Genomic DNA, 20,822 nt, shown 5'->3' with positions numbered 1-20,822 from the left:
TCATCTCCTTCCCTTGGCACTGCCAACTTCTTGGTGGGATTGGTGGGGGGACCCAGCCCTGTATCCTCTTGTCTTTCCTCCCCACTGACTTCATTTGTTTAGCAAAACACAAGCATTAGAATTATAAGAGACTAGAGACCAGCAAGCTTGGTAGGGCTTCACTCCTGGGTTGAGGAGGGAGGAGGCATGGAGGCATTTAGCAGGGAAATGCTTTTGATCTTACTTACCTTCCAGGTCACTTGGATACTCTGTGAGGTTACTGGCTGCAAGGTGACATCCATAGGGGGCCCATCAGGAGCTGGTGCATGGAAAAACAACGTTACAAGTCAAGTCTTAAAAGAAAAGAGGTCTATGTTCCCACTCTCATCCTGAGCAGGAGGATTGCTAGCGAACAGAGGAAAAGCTCATGCACAGAAGCAGGGAATCTTCGATTGAGCCCCCTGAAACCACCATAGGGCTTACATTTCCTCTCCTTTCTCCATGGCTTGCTGAAAATAGCAAACAATGACAATGAGATATTACTCTATATCCAGCAGACTGGCAATAATTTTTAGAAGTTTGATACTATCAAGTGTAGGCAACAGTGTGTAGTGGCAGGAATTCTAATATATATTGGCCATGGGAAAGCAAACCGGCACAATACTTTAGAAGTCATTCTGGCAATTTTTGGTTAAATGCAGAAATATGCTCATCTGATAACTTCGTAATTCCACAACTACTTAGTCCCATAAAGAAACCTGCAAACCTCTGTAAGCACACAAGTACAAAAATGTTCACAGCTCCAAACTATACACCATCAAAATGTTCATCTCCATTAAAATGGACAAAGAGCCTGTGGTATAACCACAGCATGGGGTGCTATACAGCACAAGTGATGAAACCCACAAAAATAGCATCAATTAAAACAAGAAAGACCCAGAAGAATATATTGAGAATAATTTCATGAATGTATTTCACCAGAAAATAAGCAAAACTAAACTATATGCTTTACGTGGATGTACATTGTAGTGACAGTATAAGAAAAAGAAGGAAGAAGGGCTACTGGTTCCTTCATGGGGAGGACGGGGGCTATGGTTGGGAAGGGTTATGGGGAGAACCCTGGCATGCTGGTAATTCATAGTGAGTGTGGGTTATACTAGCTTGTACTTTATGATCATTTGTAAAACTGCACATATATGTTACATGTATCTTTGATATTATTTTATATTTTACAAGAACAGGAGGAACTATAGAAAGAGAAAGCTTGTTTAAACTTTCAGACAAAACCCAAGACAAAGGTCACAGAAAATAATATGGGGCCCTAGTACTCTGCCCTTTGCAGATCTAGGATATCTTTCCTTTCTAGACAGGTTGGGGCCAGGGGAGTGAGAAAGAACCATAGACAGCTCCCCAAAGCCCAGCGTCTACAACTCCACCCAGAAAAGGTCAAACAGAAAAGCCTCCAATGATCCAGAGGCAAACACAAATAAATACCGTGGGATCTCTCTTTCTGTCTTCTAATTGCAAGCCCACCATCAGTGGACAGAGTGAATGTGGGCCTCAGGTGACCCCGATCCCCAAGGCCATGGGAAAGAACCACAAGGCCAGGTACTCACCAGCCTCCTCAGTGCTGATGGTGAGCTCTTTGCTCGGCTCACTGCGGCCAATCTTGTTGAAGGAGTACATGCGGATGCTGTACACAGATGCTGGGTGCAAGTCCACAATGTTGGCCTGATTAATGGTGGGGGATATGTTGCGTGTGGACTGCTTGAAGTCCCAGGAATCTGCAGAGAGAGCACCCATTTCAAACCATTGTCAGGAAACCCCCACAACCCTTCCCCAGCCTCAAGTCTCAATCTCTCCTGTGGTACCCAGGAGAGGTCCAGCTCTATACAGACTGCAGCAAGAGGGCACAGGTCTTAACAACTCCATGAAGAGTACAAGGATTGTGTTCCATGAAGATCAAAGAGAACAAGGGATGCCTGAGAGTATGAGCAGCAAATGTACTGGCTCTCCTCTGTCCTGGGTCAACTTGTGAGTTCAAGCCTCAGAGGAGGCTCAGACAATATGTTTCCCAAGGCCCTTTCCAAGATCCCCATTTGCTTGCTAGTCTAAAGGATGTGATTACCCAGCGCCCTTCTCCCACACCACATCAGGGACCTGTTGTAGCCAGGAGATCCTTATCTACCCAGTGCCAAGGGAGAAGCCAAAACTTCTCCCCCTTTATCCTCTGTGTATGTCTCCATATCTCCTTTCCTTGTGCGCTTGTGTAGTGGTCTTGAGTGTAACTTGGTCTTCGAGGGGACAGACCAAGTACCAGAGTCCCCAGCCTAAACCCTACCCTCTTTCTCTCACTGGCAGGAGAATGTTCAATCTTTAGGGTCAGGAGCCAACAGAGAGATTAGCATGTTCCTGACTCATCCAAGGGGACTGGCAGCCCATTCCAGTGCTGTTTAACAAAATTGTAGAACATGAAAAATACCAGATAAATGCCACTCAGGAGTATTGTGACAGTAAACATTCTGCATCTCCAGAGGAATCCAGTCATTCATTCGATATAGTTTTGCTGTGCATCTACCAGGGGATTCCCAAGAAAAATGGGAAGGGGCTGCAGTCACAGCAAAGATCTTCCAAACCCCAAATTCATAACTAGATTACTTTATTGGCACTTCACTTTGAAAAGAAAAAAAAAAGGCAGAGCACAAGGAAACAAGCTGATAGAAGGGCTTACAAATCTTCTTGGGGCATGTCATGATGTCACTATTAAGTCTAATTTTCCATGCCTTTTAAATCCACAGTAGAGGATCCTGAAAATTCTCAGTAGAAAAGATTAAATTGCATTCACTGCTGTTTAATCCCTAGAACAGGAGAGGATGCAAGCATATTCTAGAAAGACTGTTAGGAAGACTTCTTTTCCTTTTTTTAAAAAAGGCTTAAACCTGATAAATCAGTTCACCAGAAGAGACCAGAAGAGAGCATACCATGCCCTCAGATTCTGGTTAATTGAGGTCTTGATGGTTTTCAAAACACCACTTTTAGCTGCATAGGCTCAGCGTCTGTGAAGGGCACTGTCCCAGCTCCCCATCTGCAGTTTTGCATTTAATTCTTTGGTTTTATGAGCCAAAGTCACAAATGGCAGGCTGCGGATGCTCAGAAACACATTATTTTCTCCTTGTCTTTTAAAACACCCGAACCACCCTGGAGAGTCACTCTGTGGCTGGCAGGTTAAACCAGAGCTGCAAATATGTGGGCTCCTACCTGCTGTGGGCACCTCTTTCGTTTGGGAGGGAATGGGCTAGCAACACGGAAGCAGGTGTTCACTTCTCTCCGTGGCATCCGAGGAGCTGGTGCCAGCTGACATATCATACTTGATTTGCCCGTGTTTATAGGAGAGGGACAGTAATCACGAGGCAGGGAGTTCATTTTTGATGAGGGCAGGTAGGGGAAAGAGGCCCACATGACGTGTCTGAACACAGAGGGGCTAAGGAGAAGACACACCAATATAGATACGTTTAATTAACAGAGACTTGCTCTCTGTATTGGTTAGAAAGGCTTGCGAGTATTTAAATGCACTATCAGAGTCACAGCACATGGGGGGTGTTGAGGATTGAAATTTATATAAACTGGCATGTTCTTCACAATAGAATCAGATTATTATTTCCTCATTTCTTTTTGCCAGCATTACAGCAGTGATAACGTGTCCCTCTGTGTGCTTCGGTCCCCTGATATCAATCTGTCCCATTGCAGTGGGTGTTGACCTCGCTCATTTAGCTTAGGTGTCCTCCATCAGATTCCCCCGCTTATTATAAAGCTAATGCTTCCCCCTCTGTCATTAATGAGGGTCTTGGAGGGCTTTACTGAGAGATGTGAATAAACCACCACAGTTCCTCTTAGCTTCTCTTTGCTTGTGGTTTGCTTTGGAAAATGAAGTCTGTCACTTTTGTTTATGAGGAGATACTAGCTTTTGCGAGCTGGGGTTTCAATCCATCAGGCCTAGGGCCAGGGTATCCATTATACTCCACACTCATGTCACAGGCATATTCTTCTTTATTACTTCTCTGTATTTTCAAAAAAGTCTACAAGAATTGTATTATTAATATGTGTCAAGTGTGTTAAGTTCCTAAAATATCGCTCAGCACACATGATACAAATTTTCAAAGAAATAGAAGACTTGGAAAAACGGCCCTAATGTATTTTATCTCAGTGTGTTCATCTCCCTACTGTGTTTGCAAAATACAAAGAGCATCATCCCAAAATAGGTTTATAAGATTTGGGCAATTGAAAAGAATCTTGATTTCTCGGATAGGAAAATCTTCTTCTCTATCACTTTTAGCATGTACGTGATTCTTATTTTTATATATGTTTATGTGTATAAAATGTTAATGTTATCTGATTCATTCTTCTGTTACCTTCTTAACTTGTTTGTATTATTTTTCCTCAGTTACAGAAACTACTACAGACATTCATTAGGGCTGTCTCTGTGTATTGGTCTGTGTTCTTTTCAGATAAATTCTAGTTAAGATATGATGGAGTAAAACCTGGGCTTTACCATTTATTGGGTGTTTGACAAAATATTCTCAAAAAAAGGAAGGATAATATTATTATTCCAGGTTATTTATGTGGTTCATGCATTAATATAAAAAACTGTTAGATAGGTGGTATACAGCAAATTTTCAAAAATTTTGTTGTTGTTATGCTCATGATCCTATTAGGCCTGTAAATTCCATAGAACCTTTCCACTGGACCAGAGACACTGGCATCACTGGTTAAAAATGAGCTGGTTATGGGACACCTGGGTGGCTCAGCGGTTGAGCTTCAGCCTTCGGCTCAGGGTGTGATCCCGGTCCTGGGATAGAGTCCCACATCAGGCTCCCTGCATGGAGCCTGTTTCTCCCTCTGCCTATGACTCTGCCTCTCTTTGTGTGTCTCTCATGAATAAATAAATAAAATAAAATATTAAAAAAATGAGCTGGCTGAAAATGTGGAAACTCAGATCCCACCCCAGAACTCCTGAGCTAGATAGAATCTAGATGTTTCCAAGGTTTCCACTGTGTTCTGTACACATTAAAATTTGAGAAGTACACTTCTAACTCACCACAACTTTCCCATCCTAGAAATACACACCACTTGTCCTGTATGATAATAAATACAACACTCAGAAACGTGTATGCTTGTGGTGAAGCCTTAATTTTATATTTATCTCCCAGAAAAAGATAGTCTCCATAGTGTTTTTTGTGGATCATGTGTCATCTTCTTTCCTCAGAGTTAGAGAATCTTACTGTGTAAAAAATGATCTTATTGGATAATTCAGGACACTCTCCTAAGTCCCAACCAGTTCTAAGTGTCTTGTTTCATCTTGGGTTCAATGATGAACTGCATCCATGGCCACCTGGTAAGTTATATTGTGTTCCAGGGACTAGCCATTCACGTCTGTGGCCGTCCAACTGTCTCATGAGGAGCAGGGATTGTACAGGGATGTGATACATTGGACTGGAGATTGGAGAATCTCCAGCCAAACTCATGTTCTTTTTTCTAAAAAACAGGCCTTGTTGTCTCTAAGCCAAACCTGGTCACCTTTTTGGAGCAAAAGAAGGAGCCCTGGAATATGAGAAAGGAGATAGTAGCCACACACCCAGGAGTGACTGAAGCAGGACAACACAGGTGAGAGGGTCAAGGGTCACAGAGGAAGCCAGACCTTAAAATATGGTTTGGGAAGTTCTGCTATAATGGAAGTGATTTTTGAGACACCTAAGTTTTCTGTTGTTGCTACACAAGGACATCTCCCCAACTTTTATTGTCTCTTAAACCCTCTACGCATCTCTTTCTGCTCCAGTGGTCTTCTGTCACATTGACATTGAGGCCCGAAGTCCCCTTGGACTGTGAGGGCCACCATGATCTGGCCACCATTCCATTGCTTGTGGGGGCCTGGGAAAATCTGTGCATGCTTCCGAGGAATTCTATGCTAAGCCATTTTTAGAGTTCTGTTTTTGCCTCATGTAAGAGATTGGAGAGGGAAGTGGCTGAGAGTGGGATTTGGTTTAGAAATCCCAGGAATACTGGAGACAGAAAGGATATGTGCTCTCCTGAGGCATTTCCAATTGTATGGAGGCTTCAGACATGACCCTCCGAAGTTCAGACTCAGAAATTTCATTATGTCACAATGTACCACATTAAAATCAGAAAATCGAATCCTCTGTTCCACTTTGAAATTTCCTTGTTCTTTGTAGGAACTAACATAGAAATTTCAAGTCTATATGCCCCAATTCCTCTACAGTAAAAGAATTTCATGAATCTCTTTACCTCATAGAATTCTTTCTCTTATTGAGGTATAATTGACATATACCATTATATTAGTTTCAGGTGTATGGCATAATACATACATTGTGCAGTGATCACTACTTTAAGTCTAGCTACTATCTGTCACCATATAGGGTTACAAAGCTTTTCCTTTCTTCCTTTCCTTTCCCTTCCTTTCCCTTCCTTTCCCTTCCTTTCCCTTCCTTTCCCTTCCTTTCCCTTCCTTTCCCTTCCCTTCCCTTCCCTTCCTTTCCCTTCCTTTCCCTTCCTTTCCCTTCCTTTCCCTTCCTTTCCTTTCCTTTCCTTTCCTTTCCTTTCCTTTCCTTTCCTTTCCTTTCCTTTCCTTTCCTTTCCTTTCCTTTCCTTTCCTTTCCTTTCCTTTCCTTTCTTTTCCTTTCTTTTCTTTCTCTATTTCTTTCACCTAGGCTCCACATCCAGCATGGAGCCCAGCGTGGGGCTTGAACTCACAGCCATGAGATCAAGACCTGAGCTGATATCAAGAGTCAGATGCTCAACTGACTGAGCTACCCAGGTACTCCCAAAGTTTTTTTCTTATGATGAGAATCCTCAACATTTAGTCTCTTAGTAACTTTTAAACATGCAATACAATATTACTGTCTATAGTCATCATGCTGCCCATTACATCCTCATGGCTTATTTATTTTATGACTGGAAATGTGCACCTTCTAACGTCCTTCACTCATTTCACCCACCCTCAAAATTCTCCCCTCTGGTAACCACCAGTCAGTTCTCGACATCTACAAGGTTTATTATGTGTTTGTTTTGTTTTCAAATTCAACATATAAGTGAAATCATGTGGTATTTCTCTTTCTCTGTTTGACCTATTTCACTTGGCATAATACCCTCCAGGATTTATCCATGTTATTGCAAATGGTAAGATTTCACTATTTTTTTTTATGGCTAATATTCCATTGTGCGTGTGATATTGTGTGTGTGTGTGTGTGTGTGTGTGTGTACATCCCACATCTTCTTTATCCATTCATTTATCGATGGACTTCGGCTGCTTCCATATCTTGGCTATTATAAATAACACTGCAATGAACAGAGGGGTGCATGCATATTTTCAAATTAGTATTTTTTTCTTTGGATAAATATCTACAAGTGGAATTGCTGAATCATATAACAATTCTATTTTCAATTTTTTGAGAAACCTCCATACTGTTTTCCATAGTGGCTGCAGCAATTTATATTCTCACCAACAGTGCAAGAAGGTTCCCTTTTTTCCCACATCCTTGCCAACACTTGTTATTTATTATTTATTCAATTCTTTGAAGGCTGAGGAAGTTGAGGAAGCTGCAGAAGAAAAGTCTGGAGCTTGTAGAGGTTGATTCATGAGGTTTAAGGAAAAAAGCCATCTCTATAACATAAAAGTATTAGGTGAAGCAGCAAATGCTGATGTAGAAGGTGCAGCAAGTTATCCAGAAGATCTAGCTCAGATAGTCAACGAAGGTGGTTCCACTAACTAACAGTTATTTCAGTGTAGATGAAATAGCCTTCTACTGGAAGATGCCACCTAGGACTCTTATAGTTAGAGAGGGAAGTCAATGTTTGGCTTTCAAGTTTCAAAGGACAGGCTGACTCTCTTGTTAGGGCCTAATGCAGCTGGTTACTTTAAGTTGAAGCCAATGCTCATTTAACATTTGTCAAATCCTAGAGCCCTTAAGAATTATGCTAGGGGTGCCTGGGTGGCTGAGTCGATTAAGTGCCCGACTCTTGATCTCAGCTCAGGTCTTGATCTTAGGGTCATGAGTTCAAGCCCCATGTTGGGCTCCATGCCAAGTGAGGAACCTACTTAAAAAAGAAAAAGAATTATGCTAAATCTACTCTGCCCATGCTCTATAAATGGAACAGCAAAGCCTACTGGCACATCTGTTTATAACACGGTTTCCTGAATATTTTAAGCCCACTGTTGAGTTTTACTGCTCAGAAAAAAAGATTTCTTTCAAAATATTACTGTTCATTGAGACAATGCACCTGACAAGGGGTCTGATGGAGATGGGCAATGAATGTCATTTTCATGCCTGCTAACACAACATCCATTCTATAGCCCATGGATCGAGGAGTTATTTTGACTTTCAAGTCTTATTATTTTAAGAAATACATTTTATAAGGCCATAGATATCATAGTGATTCCTTGGATGGATCTGAACACAGTAAACAGAAAATCTTCCAGAAAGGATTTACCATTCTAGAAGCCACTAAGAACATTTGTGATTCGCGGGAAGAGGTGAAAGTACCAGCATTAACAGGAGTTGGGAAGAATTTGATTGCAACCCTCATGTAGACTTTGAGGGCTTCGAGACTTCAGCGGAGGAAGTACTGCAGATGGTGGTAGAAACAGCAAGAGAACCAGAATCAGAAATCGCGCCTGAAGATGGGACTGAATTGCTACAGTCTCATGATAAAACTTGAACGGATGAGCAAGACAAAAACTTGCTTCTTACAGATGAACAGAGAAAGTGGTTTTTTGAGATGGAATGTCCTCCTGGGGAAGTGGCTGTGAAGATTGTTGAAGTGACAACAGAAGATTTAGAATATTACATAACCGTAGCTGATAAAGCAGTGGCAGGTTTGAGAGGATGGACTCCAATTCTGAAAGAAGTTCTACTGTGGGTAAAATGCTATCAAATAGCATCTTATGGTAAAGAGAAATTGTTTGTGAAAGGATGAGTAGATAGATGTGGAAAACTTCATTGTTGTCTTATTTTAAGAACTTGCCACAGCCACCCAGCCTTCAGTAGCCACTACCTTGATGAGTCAGCAGCCATCAACATCAGGCAGGTACGTCCACCAGCAAAAACATTATCACTTGCTGAAAGCTCAGATAATGGCTAGCACTTTTTTTGCAATAAAGGTTTTTAAAATTAGGGTATGTACATTAAAAAAAAACAGAAGACTATTACACACTTAACAGAGTGCAGTATAGTGTATGCATAACTTTTATATGCACTGCTTTATCTTGGTGATCTGAACCAGCAATGTCTCTGAGGTGTGCCTATAATTATTGATAAATATGAACTTGTTGCCACTTGTTAATTGTTCTTTGCCTATTTTGTAGTTTCTCTCTGTTCCTTCTCTTGCTCTTTTCACTTGTGGTTGGATGACTTTCTTTGGTGGTGTGCTTAAAATCTGTTCTCGTTATCTCTTGTATTTTGTTTTGTGTATCCCTTAACTAATTATTATAGATATTTTTACTACTTTTGTCTTTTAACCTTCAGACTAGCTTTATTAGTGATTAATCCACTACGTTTATTATATATTTACCTTTACCAGTGATATTTTTACATTCCTATGTTTTCTTGTTCCTGATTAATGCCTTTTTTTCTTCAGCTTGAAGAATTCCCTTTCACATTTGTTGTAAGATCAGTTTAGTGGTGTTGAACTCATTTAGCTTTTGCTTGTCTGGGAAACTTTGTTTCTCCTTCAATACTGAATGATAACATTTCTGGGTAGAGTATTCTTGGTTGGAATCCCATGCCCTCTTTGACACTTTGACTACACTATGCCACTCCCTTTTGGCCTGAAAAGTTTCTGAGAAATCTGCTGCTAGTCTTATGGGATTTCCCTTCTACATAACAAGTTGTTTTTCTCTTGATGCTTTCACGATTTTCCCTTTATCTTTAATTTTGATATTTTAATTACAATGCATCTTGGTGTGAATATCTTCAAGTTTATCTTATCTGGAACTCTTTGGGCTGCTTGGATCTGGATGTCTGTTTCCCTCCCCAGATTCGGGAAGTTTTCAGCATTATTATAACGTCAATTAAGTTTTCTGCCTGTTTGTTTCTTCTCAAGGAGCCCTGTAATGTGAGGGTTACTCTGCTTGCTACTGTTCCATACATCGCTTAAGCTATCTTCACTTTTAAAGATTCTTTTATCTTTTTTTTTTTTTTTAGATTCTTTTATCTTTTTGCTGCTCTGTTTGGGAGAGTTCCACTACCATGTCTTCCAGGTCACTGATCCTTTCTTCTGCTTTGTCTAGTCTCCTGTTGAACTCTTCTAGTGTGTTCTTCAGCTCTGTGACTTGTTTGATACTTTTTAAAAAACATTTTCTTTTTCTTTGTTGAAGTCCTCACTGTGTTCATCCATTCTTCTCCTAAGTTCAATGAGCCTCTTTATGACCACTATTTTGAATTCTTTATCAGGTAAGTTATTTATCTTCATTTCATTAAGTATTCCTTGTTCTTTCATTTGGAACATATCTGTATCTTCATTTTGCTTGACTCTCTGTGTTTGTTTCTATGTATTGGGTAAAATAGCCACCTCTCTCTGTCTTGAAGGAATGGCCTTGTGTAGGAGATGAACCCGAATGTTTAACCTTTCCCTAGCCCTTGGTTGTCTCTTGGACCTTTGTGATTGTCTAAGCAGACTGATTTATTCGTGATAGGTCCCAGTTGTTGAGGGTGTGCCAAGATCTGTCAGTGTTCCAGAGGGAGGGATCTTAGCACCTGCTGACTTTCAGGCTGATTGGAAGCCAGACTCTCAGACAGCAGCTTTTAAAGTATACAAATATATACAGTCCTATGGGACCACAATCACAAAACCTGCTGGCTTCTAGACCAGGCCATCTGGAGGTGTCCTCTTGGCAACAGTTGCAAGAAATCAAGGCTCCAGACAAGTGTATAAGCTCCTTTTCCGGGATGTACTGGTGAGCTGCAGTGAGGCCAAGGGAAAACACAAAGATGGCATTCCCCCAGTCCACATTCCCTTAGAACATTTTGGTAGTCTCTAGATGTGTGATAACCTGAAGCCTGCCCCTCAGGCTAAAGCTCCAGGACAAATAAATAGGCCTTTTTCATAGGAAGGCTGGGGTGTATTTCAGTCTGATGTCTGTACAGTATCCTGGGGGTGAGAGCCTGCCAAGAATTGTCTCTCTGATTGTTTCAGACTCATGGGGCCCTGAAACACAAGCCCGCCCAGTCACTAGACCCAGATGCTTTAGGGATGTCCTCAGTGTGGACTATGTGAATCTCCTGGCTTCAGCAGGGCCACAGGAGTTTTGGGGTGGGGTGCACCAGCTGACTTTAGTGGAAAAGAAGTGTTAATATTTATCAAGCATCTGTAATGCACCAGATGTGTTGCTGGATAGTGTAAACATTCACCATTTACTCCTTACTCCCCTCTTCCCCCACCCCCTTGATATCAGTACTATATCTCCATGGTATAGGTGACACCCATGTCACCAAGCCCAATTTCTCACTCAGCCTCTCGGGTGTGTTCAACACTTGGACCCCTCCCTTCCTCTTGAAACACTCTTTCCTTGGCTTCTCTGATAAAATACTCTCTGGCTTTTCTCATGTCTTGGGCTATTTTTAATCTCTACTTTGCAGATGCATCTTCCCTATCCTACCATTAATGGCTAGATGGAGTTCTTCCAGGCTCCACCCTGGGTTCTCCTTCTCTCACTTCATAGACTTTTTTCACAGTTGGCTTCTGTTTCCATCTATAGACAGATGACTCAAATATTTGTGTCCAGATGGATGTCTCCTTTGAACTCAAGACTCTTATAGCCAACTGTTCCCTTGACATCTCTTCTTGGATGTTTCAAAGGCAGCTCACACTCAACATGGACAAGACAGAAGTCTTGGCCATATACCCTATAAACCCATTGCCTTCCTGGGGTCCCTGTCTCAGGAAATGGGATCAAGGTGTGCCAGGTGTTTTTCTTGACTCTTCTCTCTATAAAAAAAGTCTTAGAGCTTCTGTGTTCCATGTAGCTTTTGAATCTCTCCATTTCTTTCCATTTCCATCCCTGCCCCAGGCCAAGCCACTGTCATCTCTCACTTGGACCAGGAAAATAACATCCTAACTAGCTAGCCTCCCAGAACCCACTCTGTGCCCCCTTCCATCTGTTCTCCACGCTGCAGCTGTCATTCATCCCACAAATTTGATCAAGCATTTCTTACAGGCCAAACACTATTTTGGCATTGAGAGTAGTCTCCTCAAACACAAATCTGATACTGCCATCAGATCATTTTACTTGCATAAAATTCTTCAATAGTTTTTCCTTGTTCTTGGGATAACAGCAAAATTTTTTTTACATTACCCCAGGCCTTGAGACATCTGGCTTCTATATACCTTTCTGGCTTTATCTTTCACCACTTTTTTCTTCTGAACTCCCACAACATTTACAGCCCTCTTTATTATATGGGGCTCATTGTTTCAGTAGCAACTGCCCTAAGAGATGCTAAGCTCCCTGAAGGCAGGAGCCATGTCTAAATCTTTGCCTGTCTCCCTCACTTGGCATGTGCTGGGCACTTATATCCCACTGTTGGTGTTAGATCAGAGCCCTTTTGGTCATTTACTTTGGACTTGGAATTCCTCTGCATTTTCTAGTTATAATTAATACCCTTGCTTTGCCTTTCCTTCCTTGCCACACGCAGCTGCCAATCACAGAAGGGTGTAGGGGGGAGTGTCCCAGAAAGTGGTCCCCTTTCCTCTTGCTTTTACCAGTCATTTGCAGGTGGATTTGACCTTGTGTTCCCAAATCATCTTTGATGTTGGCACAAAAACTCTCTCCCCGCAGCCCTCCCAGGCTAATGCATCAGAGTCAAATCTGAAGGCCTCTAGCTGATTTTCCAGACTTGATCACTGCCATCTCTCTGACCCTGAATAGCTGAAATTAGGAGCCCTATATTCTTCTCTTTCCTTTTCAGCTCTCTCACAGTACTGAGCTGGCTTTGGCGAATATTGTCTCTTTTAATATTCCCTTTCATATGAGCCTGGCTTACCCAGATTAACATATTTCATTAAGGGCTCTCTCTCCCTTTCTTCATCAAAGGGTTTCTGATGCAAAATATTCTTCTTTAAAAATAAGGAAGTGACTGGAGAGATGTCAGTGCCTTCTACTCTGTGGGCTCCTTGCTGGGAGGGGACCTGGAACCTCTGGTTTTTCGGGAGACACATTTGCTGTAGAGGGGGAGCAGCTTGGACTAAAGCCACATCTGGAGCATTTAGCTGCCCGTGCTTGGGAAACAAATCCACTCCGCATCTCTAGCTTCCTCTGTGCATCAAGGCACTAAGCACCCCCCCCTCCATGGCAATCTCTGCAGCATGGAGAGGAGGTTCCCTGGGTCACGACAACAGCTCACAACATCCCAACACCAGTCCCTCCAACAGCCACGCTCCAGCTCACACAAAATGACACAGCACACCAGGCAGGCTCACCCCATGGTGGCTGACAGCTCGCACCATGAGGCTGCCTTCTGGGCTTGGAGGGCCATCCTCAACAAACACATCCCTGTTCCTTGCTTGGGGAACAGAAGCGAAATGTAGTGTCTGCATTTTTAAAACTGCACCACGCCATCTGATAGATTTGTGTGGACGGTGCTATTTATCATTCAGCATTCATGTATTATTACTCTGCTGCCTGGGGCCAGGAGAAGTCAGCGTGAGCGGGATGGTTTAGAAAGGGCAGACTTGGTAATTTCCCTTGGAAAATTAGCACAACGAGCAACGTGGCAGAAAATCTGGCAAAGACAAAACTGTGGCAAAGGAGGGGGTCAGGAGCAGCTGGTCTGGACCCAGCATGGGTGTGGTCTAGGGCAGGAGGAAGACACCAGGAGGGAGAATAGAGGCATGGGATGGGGACCTGGGGAGGGTTAGGATGTGCCAGGCTCTGTGCTAAACACTTGCATGTAAGTCCTCACACTCCCTGAACCCCTAAACCACCCTGGGAATTACATGCTATTGTCCCCATTTGATAGATAAAGAGATGTCCAAAGCAGCTTGTGAAAGATCACGCAGCTCTGACACTTGGTCAACCCAAGTCTTCTGCTTCGAGAATTATTCTTGTTCTACTCTTCCGCGGGTGGAAGATCTGTTCACACACACATACACACATGAGTGTGCGTGCACGTACAGCCTCCTCCTTCCTTTGAGTCACCCATCTGTTCCCTAGGATACCTTTTTCAGTTATGACGTAATATAGTTTGAGGTCTGTTACATATGATTGGATAGTGCTTCGTAATGGTTCTGAAGGCGTGTGTGTGTGGTGTGTGTGTGTGTGTGTGTGTGTGTGTGTGTGTGTACGCAGTGTATGTTCTCACTCCAACTGCATCGTAAGCTCCGAGGGCAACACTCTGCCTCTTATTTCCTTTTCTTCCCCCACCACATGGCTGCTGCATGATTCTGCAAAAAAATTATTGGCACTCAGTACGTGTTGCTGACTGACAGACATCTATGTCAGCCTGTGAGCCCACAGGACTCTCAGTTGCCACATGAGGTGTGTGCGTTAGAAGGGAGTGAGGAACTCACATTTATGGAAGGTTTATCATAGCCCTGTGCTAGATGCTTTCTCTTTAATCCTCAAAACAATCCTACGAGATAGGCACTACCATCTCCACCTTACAGATGAGGAAGCTGTGCTGTGCTCACAGCCTCTGTCTGATGCCAGTCACAACTCCCTGCAGCTCCCACAGAACTCCTTGTCCTAGATGCCAGGAGAGATGCCTGCCAGGGTGGGATGTTGTGGAGCAGTTCAACCCAAATAGGGGAAAGGACCGGCTAGCTTCTCCGTGCCCTTGATCCTGTGATTTATTCTTTTACAGGTGCAAAGCCCTCATTGAAAGGAGAGTCTTCGTTACCCCTCCCTCTGCTCTGCCCACCCATCCTGGCACCCCCAGCTCTGGGGTAGTTCCTCATCTTGCAGGAAAGCCAGAGGGGGTTGGGGAAAAGACACAGATGTGCTCTGAAAGTAGCATCTCTCCCGCCTGCCTTTCCACACTGCTCTTCAGAGGTGTGATGTTCTCAGTCTTGCCCTGCCCAGTGTCGCCCCAGGAAAGGTCTGCACACATTCGAGTGTGGTCCCTGAGGGCGAGTGAGCAATTACAAGGAGCAGAGGGGCAGAGGTGCGAGTGACAACCCAGACGTCCACTCCCCCTCCCAACAACGACGGAGCAGACCCTGCCAGCCACAGCAACCTGGCAGGGAGATGGAGCGAGCACTGCTATGGGGGATGCGGGCCCGCAGACCCGTCCCTTCCTGTGTGGCTCCCCGTCCAGCCTCGGGGAGTCCTGAGGTGTGAGATGGACACAGTCCGCCTCCTCCCTTCTGTGCTCTGTGTCTCTGCCGAGGCCCGGCTGCTCCTCTCCTCTCCCCAGCTGCAGCCCTGCAGCAGCCTCCTTGCTCGCTTACCAGATACCCATTCTTCCACGGAAGCCGGCTGAATCTTTCCAGGATGCCATGGCACCTGAATCTCTCTCTGGGAGCTCAGACACTGTCAGCGGCTCTCAGTGACCTTCCCCAACAAAGCAAAAGCTCAGCCCTCTCAACCTGGCCCCAGAGCACATTTAGTCCGCTTTTGCCCAAGAACCGTACCCGAGAGCCCTGTGTCGGCGGGCCACCCCTGCGGTGTAGTGCGCACCACTTGGGCTCTGCCCTTCCCCTTTCTTTGAATCCAGGCCCATCACCTCTCAATCCTCAAGTTCTAGCTCTCAGTGCGGCATCCACAGGGAGAGAGATGCTTCTCTGATGCCCCCATTAGTGGCAGCCCCTCTTCTCTGTCACCCTCCTCCTGCACCCAGGGTGGACTTCTGGGTGGTTGGCTGCAATGTGACTTTTCTCCCCAACTAGACTGTAAGCTTCTGATGGTAGCTATAGGGCCCTGTATCAGAGATGTAGAACCCTGTAGAACCCCACAGAGCCCTGTATCAGAGACATAGAACCCTGTAGAACCCCGTAGAATCCTGTATCAGAGACACAGAACCCTGTAGAACCCCGTAGGACCTTGTATCAGAGACACAGCACCCTGTAGAACCCTGTAGAACCCTGTAGAATCCTGTAGAATCCTGTATCAGACATGACTGACCCAGTGTCCTGGACAGAGCTGCTTCTCAAGAGGTGAATCTTAACTCAGAAGTTTGCTTTCCTATGTGTCACGTTGACTCACTCTGTAACCATCTACTGAGCATCTACCATCTACCACGTAGGGGTGGTATGTCAGGTGCTGGGAAGACAGCAGGGACTGGGACTTCGTCCCTCTAGAGGAGAGGACACCCAGTCAGCCACTGACCATGTGCTATGCTAAGGACCAGAGGAAGGGTCTGGAAAGCTTCAGGAGCAACAGGACCTTGGCTTGACACTGAGACCTGGAAAATGAGCTGGAGTTGGTGGGGAGGAAGGGGGCTGGGGAGGGCTGAGTTCTCCAGACTCTTTTTTGGCATTTGATTTTTAAATTGTTTTGAAAAGCTTATGTAGGCTTATGCAAATTTGAAAGGTACAAAAGCACCCAGAATTAGAAGTGGGTTTTCCTCTCACTCATACATCGGGGTCACCCAGGTGCCCTCTCAGGGGAACCCCTGTGGCCTATTCTCATGTACCTTCCAGAGAGAGTCACTCAGACACAAACATGGGCCCCTGCAGCTCTTCTGTGGCTTTGGTCCATTCCAGGCCTTTTGTCCTTGGAGGCCTGGAGGCCCACTGTTCACTCTGCTCCACCGGGATTCACCGTGGCAGGCAGCCTCATGGGTGCTAGCTACGGTCCCCAGGCCAGGGCTCTGCAGGGCTCCCAGGAGGACAAAACCATCATCTAGGCTTTTCTGGGAACTCCCATCCCCCAGAGACCACAAGAAACAGCTCTCCGACCCCAAGCATCCCTATCATCTCAAACCAGGAGGGCCCAGATGACCTAGCCAAACCCATGATGTCTCTGACCCCACAGACACAGCCCATAGCTCCTTAGCTTAAGTCAGACCACCCTGTTGATCTCAGTCTGGGGACAGTCCTGGAAGGAAGGAGCTGACTTTCCCTCTCCATCAATTTAGGGGGTCCACCTGCCCCTCTCACAGAATTCTTAGCCCAACCAGAGTCCTTCCCTTAGGAAACCACAGGGGCTTGTATGTCGGGGGGTGCTGGTGAGTTTGTCTTAAATGGGCCGTTCTAAGGCCCAGGGACTGTTCCACGAGAGGGGCACAGAGGGGCAGGGCACAGCCACAAGGACCATGGTCTGCTGAGCCTTCACCCTACCTGATTTGTTCTTGTATTCAATGTCGAAGCCCGTGATGATGCTGTTCCCGTCAAATCGCTGGGTCCAGCGCAGGTTCATGCTCCGGGCCTTCACCTCTCGGATCTCCAGTTCTGGGGGGTCAGGGGGCTCTGGGGAGTGGCAGATGGAAGGAGCAGCAGTGAGCATAACAGCGGAGAGCTTGGCCTCCTGCCTATCTCCAGAGAAGACCAGGGTTCTGCTGTATCCTTGGAGGTTGGTGTCAACTGTGGTCTACCCAGGAGCTCCAAACCCTAGGGTTTCAGCCAGGTGGGACCGGGAGGCCCAGCAGCAGGGCTCAGAGCCAGAGGGGGTCCAGGCTTGGTCTCCTGCTTTGTTTACCCCCTCTTCTTTGGCCTGGGGGAGGGCAGACCCTTTTTGTAGGGATTTTCCCTGACCTGCTGGCCTGTTTGTCCTCCATAAAGAGCTCCCAACTGTTCCCAGCTCAACTCTCTCTTCCCTCATCTCCTCCAAGGTCTAGGCCCACAAACCCAGATGCCCCCACTTCTGGAAGCAGCAATGTATTTTACAGGGATTGTGGTCATCGTAAACCTTGCTGTCTGAACTGAAGTGTGTCTGAAAGGGCCCTTATGACCCCACTCTGGCCTGAAGGGAGAGTAGAAGAAGGCTCTTCCCAGAGGCCATTCCCATCATCCTCCATCACGGTGTGGGTGATGACTCTGTTCTTGAGATGGAGTTAGCAGTGGGTACCTGGCTCCCTGGGGAAGGGATTAGGAATGGTGGGGCAGGTGAGGGTACCTTGCACAGTGAGTTGGATCAAGCCCCGGTCCTCCCCATATGAGTTGATTGCGTGGCAGCTGAAGAACACAGAGTCCCCACGGTCAGCTGGCTTGAGCTGGGAGGTGGCCAGCAGGGGCAGGAGGATGGGGAGAGAGGGAGGAAATGGGGAGAGTGTTTTAGAACTCGTCTGTGGAAGGGGGCCCACTCTCGTGGGATCAGCAAGGCTTCTTGTTCTGGGCGGGGGACCCATAAGGGGCTTTGTCAAGGGTTCCTCTTTCCAGAAAGTTCCAAGGATGGAGGTTGGAAGAGTCCAGGCAGGGAGGGGCTAAGTGGGTCTAAGAGGAAGAAAGAAAGGAGCTGAGGGGTCCTAGGAGAGAAGGGAAAGGGGAATGATGGGTCTCAGAAGGGAGGAAAGGGATGAGGGGTCCCAGGAGAGAGGATGGAGCCCAGGGGCTCCAGAAAAGAGAGAAGGGCTGAGGGTTTCACAGATTTAATGGCCATGGGCTTGTCAAGGTGATATAGTGAAGTTCTAAGGCAGAGGTTCCTGAATAGGTGGGAAAGGGAAGGGACTTTTGGAGGTGAGGGGTCCCCAGACCCCCATATACCCCCATTAGACACAGGTGTAAAAGTGTGGGCTCCCCACTTTTGGAGAGCTGGGGTCCCCCTGAGACCAGGGCGTGGAGGCTCACCTTCAGTGTGGAGACAACCTCGTCGCCGTTGTCCTTGGTGGCGATGGCGTAGCGCATGACTCGGTCAGGGTCAATGACCGTGTCCCCTTTCTCCCAGCGGATGATGATGGGCCGCTCACCCCGCGCAGTGCAGTTGAGCTCCTTCGCATGGCCCTTGATGGCGATGGTGGTGTTGGGGTGGGAGGTGATCATGGCTGGGACTGAGGAAGGGAGGGGGGGCAGGAGGCCCCGGTGAGAGGGGAGGCCAGGCTGGGGGAGAGGCACGTGCCCTGCGCAGAGGCCCCGCCCCTGCCACCCCTCTCTGCAAAGTGCCCCAGCCAGGGGGACAGGGTCCAATAAAGGTCATGGTGGGGGGGTGCTGGAGGACACCCCACTTGCCTGTCCTTTCTCCCTCCCCACCCATGACTGGAGTGGCCTGTCTCTTCACCAGGGAGTCTCATATTCCGTGGACCCCTTTCCAGAAGGATTTAAAATGCACGATATACATAGAATTACAAAGGTAACCAGATATATTGAAGTACGGTTGTACAAATATTAAAAACCTTCAAAAGCAAACTTTTCATATAGTATATCATATATCAATATATATTTTTTATTACTCTTTATCAAATACCATCTAGTGCTGAGTTAGAGCAGCACAATTCTGTAACAGCGATGGGCATAAGTGATATCTGGAGACACGTGCAAGAGCCGTGGTATCAAAACATCTGTGGATTTCTACTGGAGACAGCCCCAGGTACCGCTACTGCTGTGCTTTATTGCTTATATTCAAGATGGAAGGAAATACTACATTTCAGTTAGAAGCTAGTGGAAAAAAAGATGTGTTCTCTTTTCCTACCCAAATTCCTAGATCCTTGAATCAGATCGATGGACTTTCTGGTGTGTGTGTGTGTGTGGCGGGGGGGGGAGGTGTCTCTGGACCCCAGATTGGGAGCCCTGCTCTAAAGCACCGGGGCCTCTGCTTTGTGTTCATGGCTCAGGCTCAGCTGGTTTACTCCTCTCAAAATGCTGAGAAACTCCCCTGTTCTTCCAAACAAAATGCAACATGAAAGCCTGGCGAGCATCACCGTTATTCAGGTCCCCCAGCTGTGCTGACCGGTCTCTCCTCCCCACTGGCATCTCCACCGCTGACCCAGGAAAACCATCATGAAACCACCAAGACCCCAGCTGGCCATCAAGACACCCCTCCCACCACCCTGAAAGGAAGCATCTAGGTCTTGAGCCTCTTCTGGACCTGAGCACCTTGGCCAGCAACAGCAGGAGGAGACAAGGGGGCAGAGGGAAAGATGGAAAATCCTGCCTCCATGCTCCTCCATCCAATCCAACAGAGAACTCATTGAGCACCTATGTCATTACATGGCACTGTGCCAGGCTTTGGGGGACACATATGATGTGACACAGGGTCCTTGCCTCCTGGGAGGAGGGAGAGAAGGAGAATGGGGGTGGGGAGATACCTGCATGAACAACAGGAAAATGAGAAAGATCTGAGGAGTGCTGCACGAGGTATTAGGAGAAATCACCTGTGACTGAGGGGTATTTGGGAAGGCCATTTGAGCATCCAGCCATTCGACAAGCATTTATTGAGCACCTTGTGTTGGGTTTAAGTGAATTGGACAAATCAGATCTCAAGGAGTTTCATAGTGGTGGTGAGAACAGACAACAAGACTAGCAATTCCAGCACAGAATGTTCTATGCTGGGGAAATGCAAGCCAGACACAGCAGGGCATAAATGGGGGGTGGTGGGGAGGAAAGGGTACCCTAGCCAGGGGACCTGCTCAAGCAGAGGCAGAGCCCGGAAAGGTGAGAGGTCCGATGCAACTGGAAGACTGTTCTTGTCCTTGCCTTTTCCTCACTGCCTTCCTGGGAAAGCCTGCCTCTCAGAGTCCAGGGCCCTAGGGGCTCTTATCCCGCAGGACTGCCCCTTAGCTATTCTGGAGCCCACAGATCGGGCTGGGCGGTGCTTGACTGCAAGACTGAGAATCAGACGCCTTGCTGCCCCCACCCATGCTGGGGAGAGGACCCCTCCTCACACTGAATTCTGCAGAGCAGGGACCCAGCTCACATACCCCATTCACCGGCCTGCTTGGACAACTAACTGTGTCCTCTGTCCCACC

At 46.2% G+C, this 20,822-nt stretch overlaps 1 protein-coding gene across 1 annotated transcript in view; it reads right to left on the bottom strand.

Annotated features, from left to right (window-relative positions):
• The window catches only part of DSCAML1 (DS cell adhesion molecule like 1), a 344,526-nt gene that overhangs the window by 36,684 nt on the left and 287,020 nt on the right, over window positions 1–20,822 (bottom strand). Inside the window, 5 exon segments of the mRNA XM_025465371.3 lie at window positions 228–298; window positions 1,596–1,763; window positions 17,263–17,391; window positions 18,038–18,134; window positions 18,709–18,908. Coding sequence (XP_025321156.1) covers window positions 228–298; window positions 1,596–1,763; window positions 17,263–17,391; window positions 18,038–18,134; window positions 18,709–18,908 — 665 coding nt within the window.

The sequence above is a fragment of the Canis lupus genome, chromosome 5 (assembly GCF_003254725.2).
Source record: "Canis lupus dingo isolate Sandy chromosome 5, ASM325472v2, whole genome shotgun sequence".
Taxonomy (NCBI): domain Eukaryota; kingdom Metazoa; phylum Chordata; class Mammalia; order Carnivora; family Canidae; genus Canis; species Canis lupus.
Note: the sequence above shows the minus strand (reverse complement) of the source record. Positions and strands in the feature narration are given on the sequence as shown.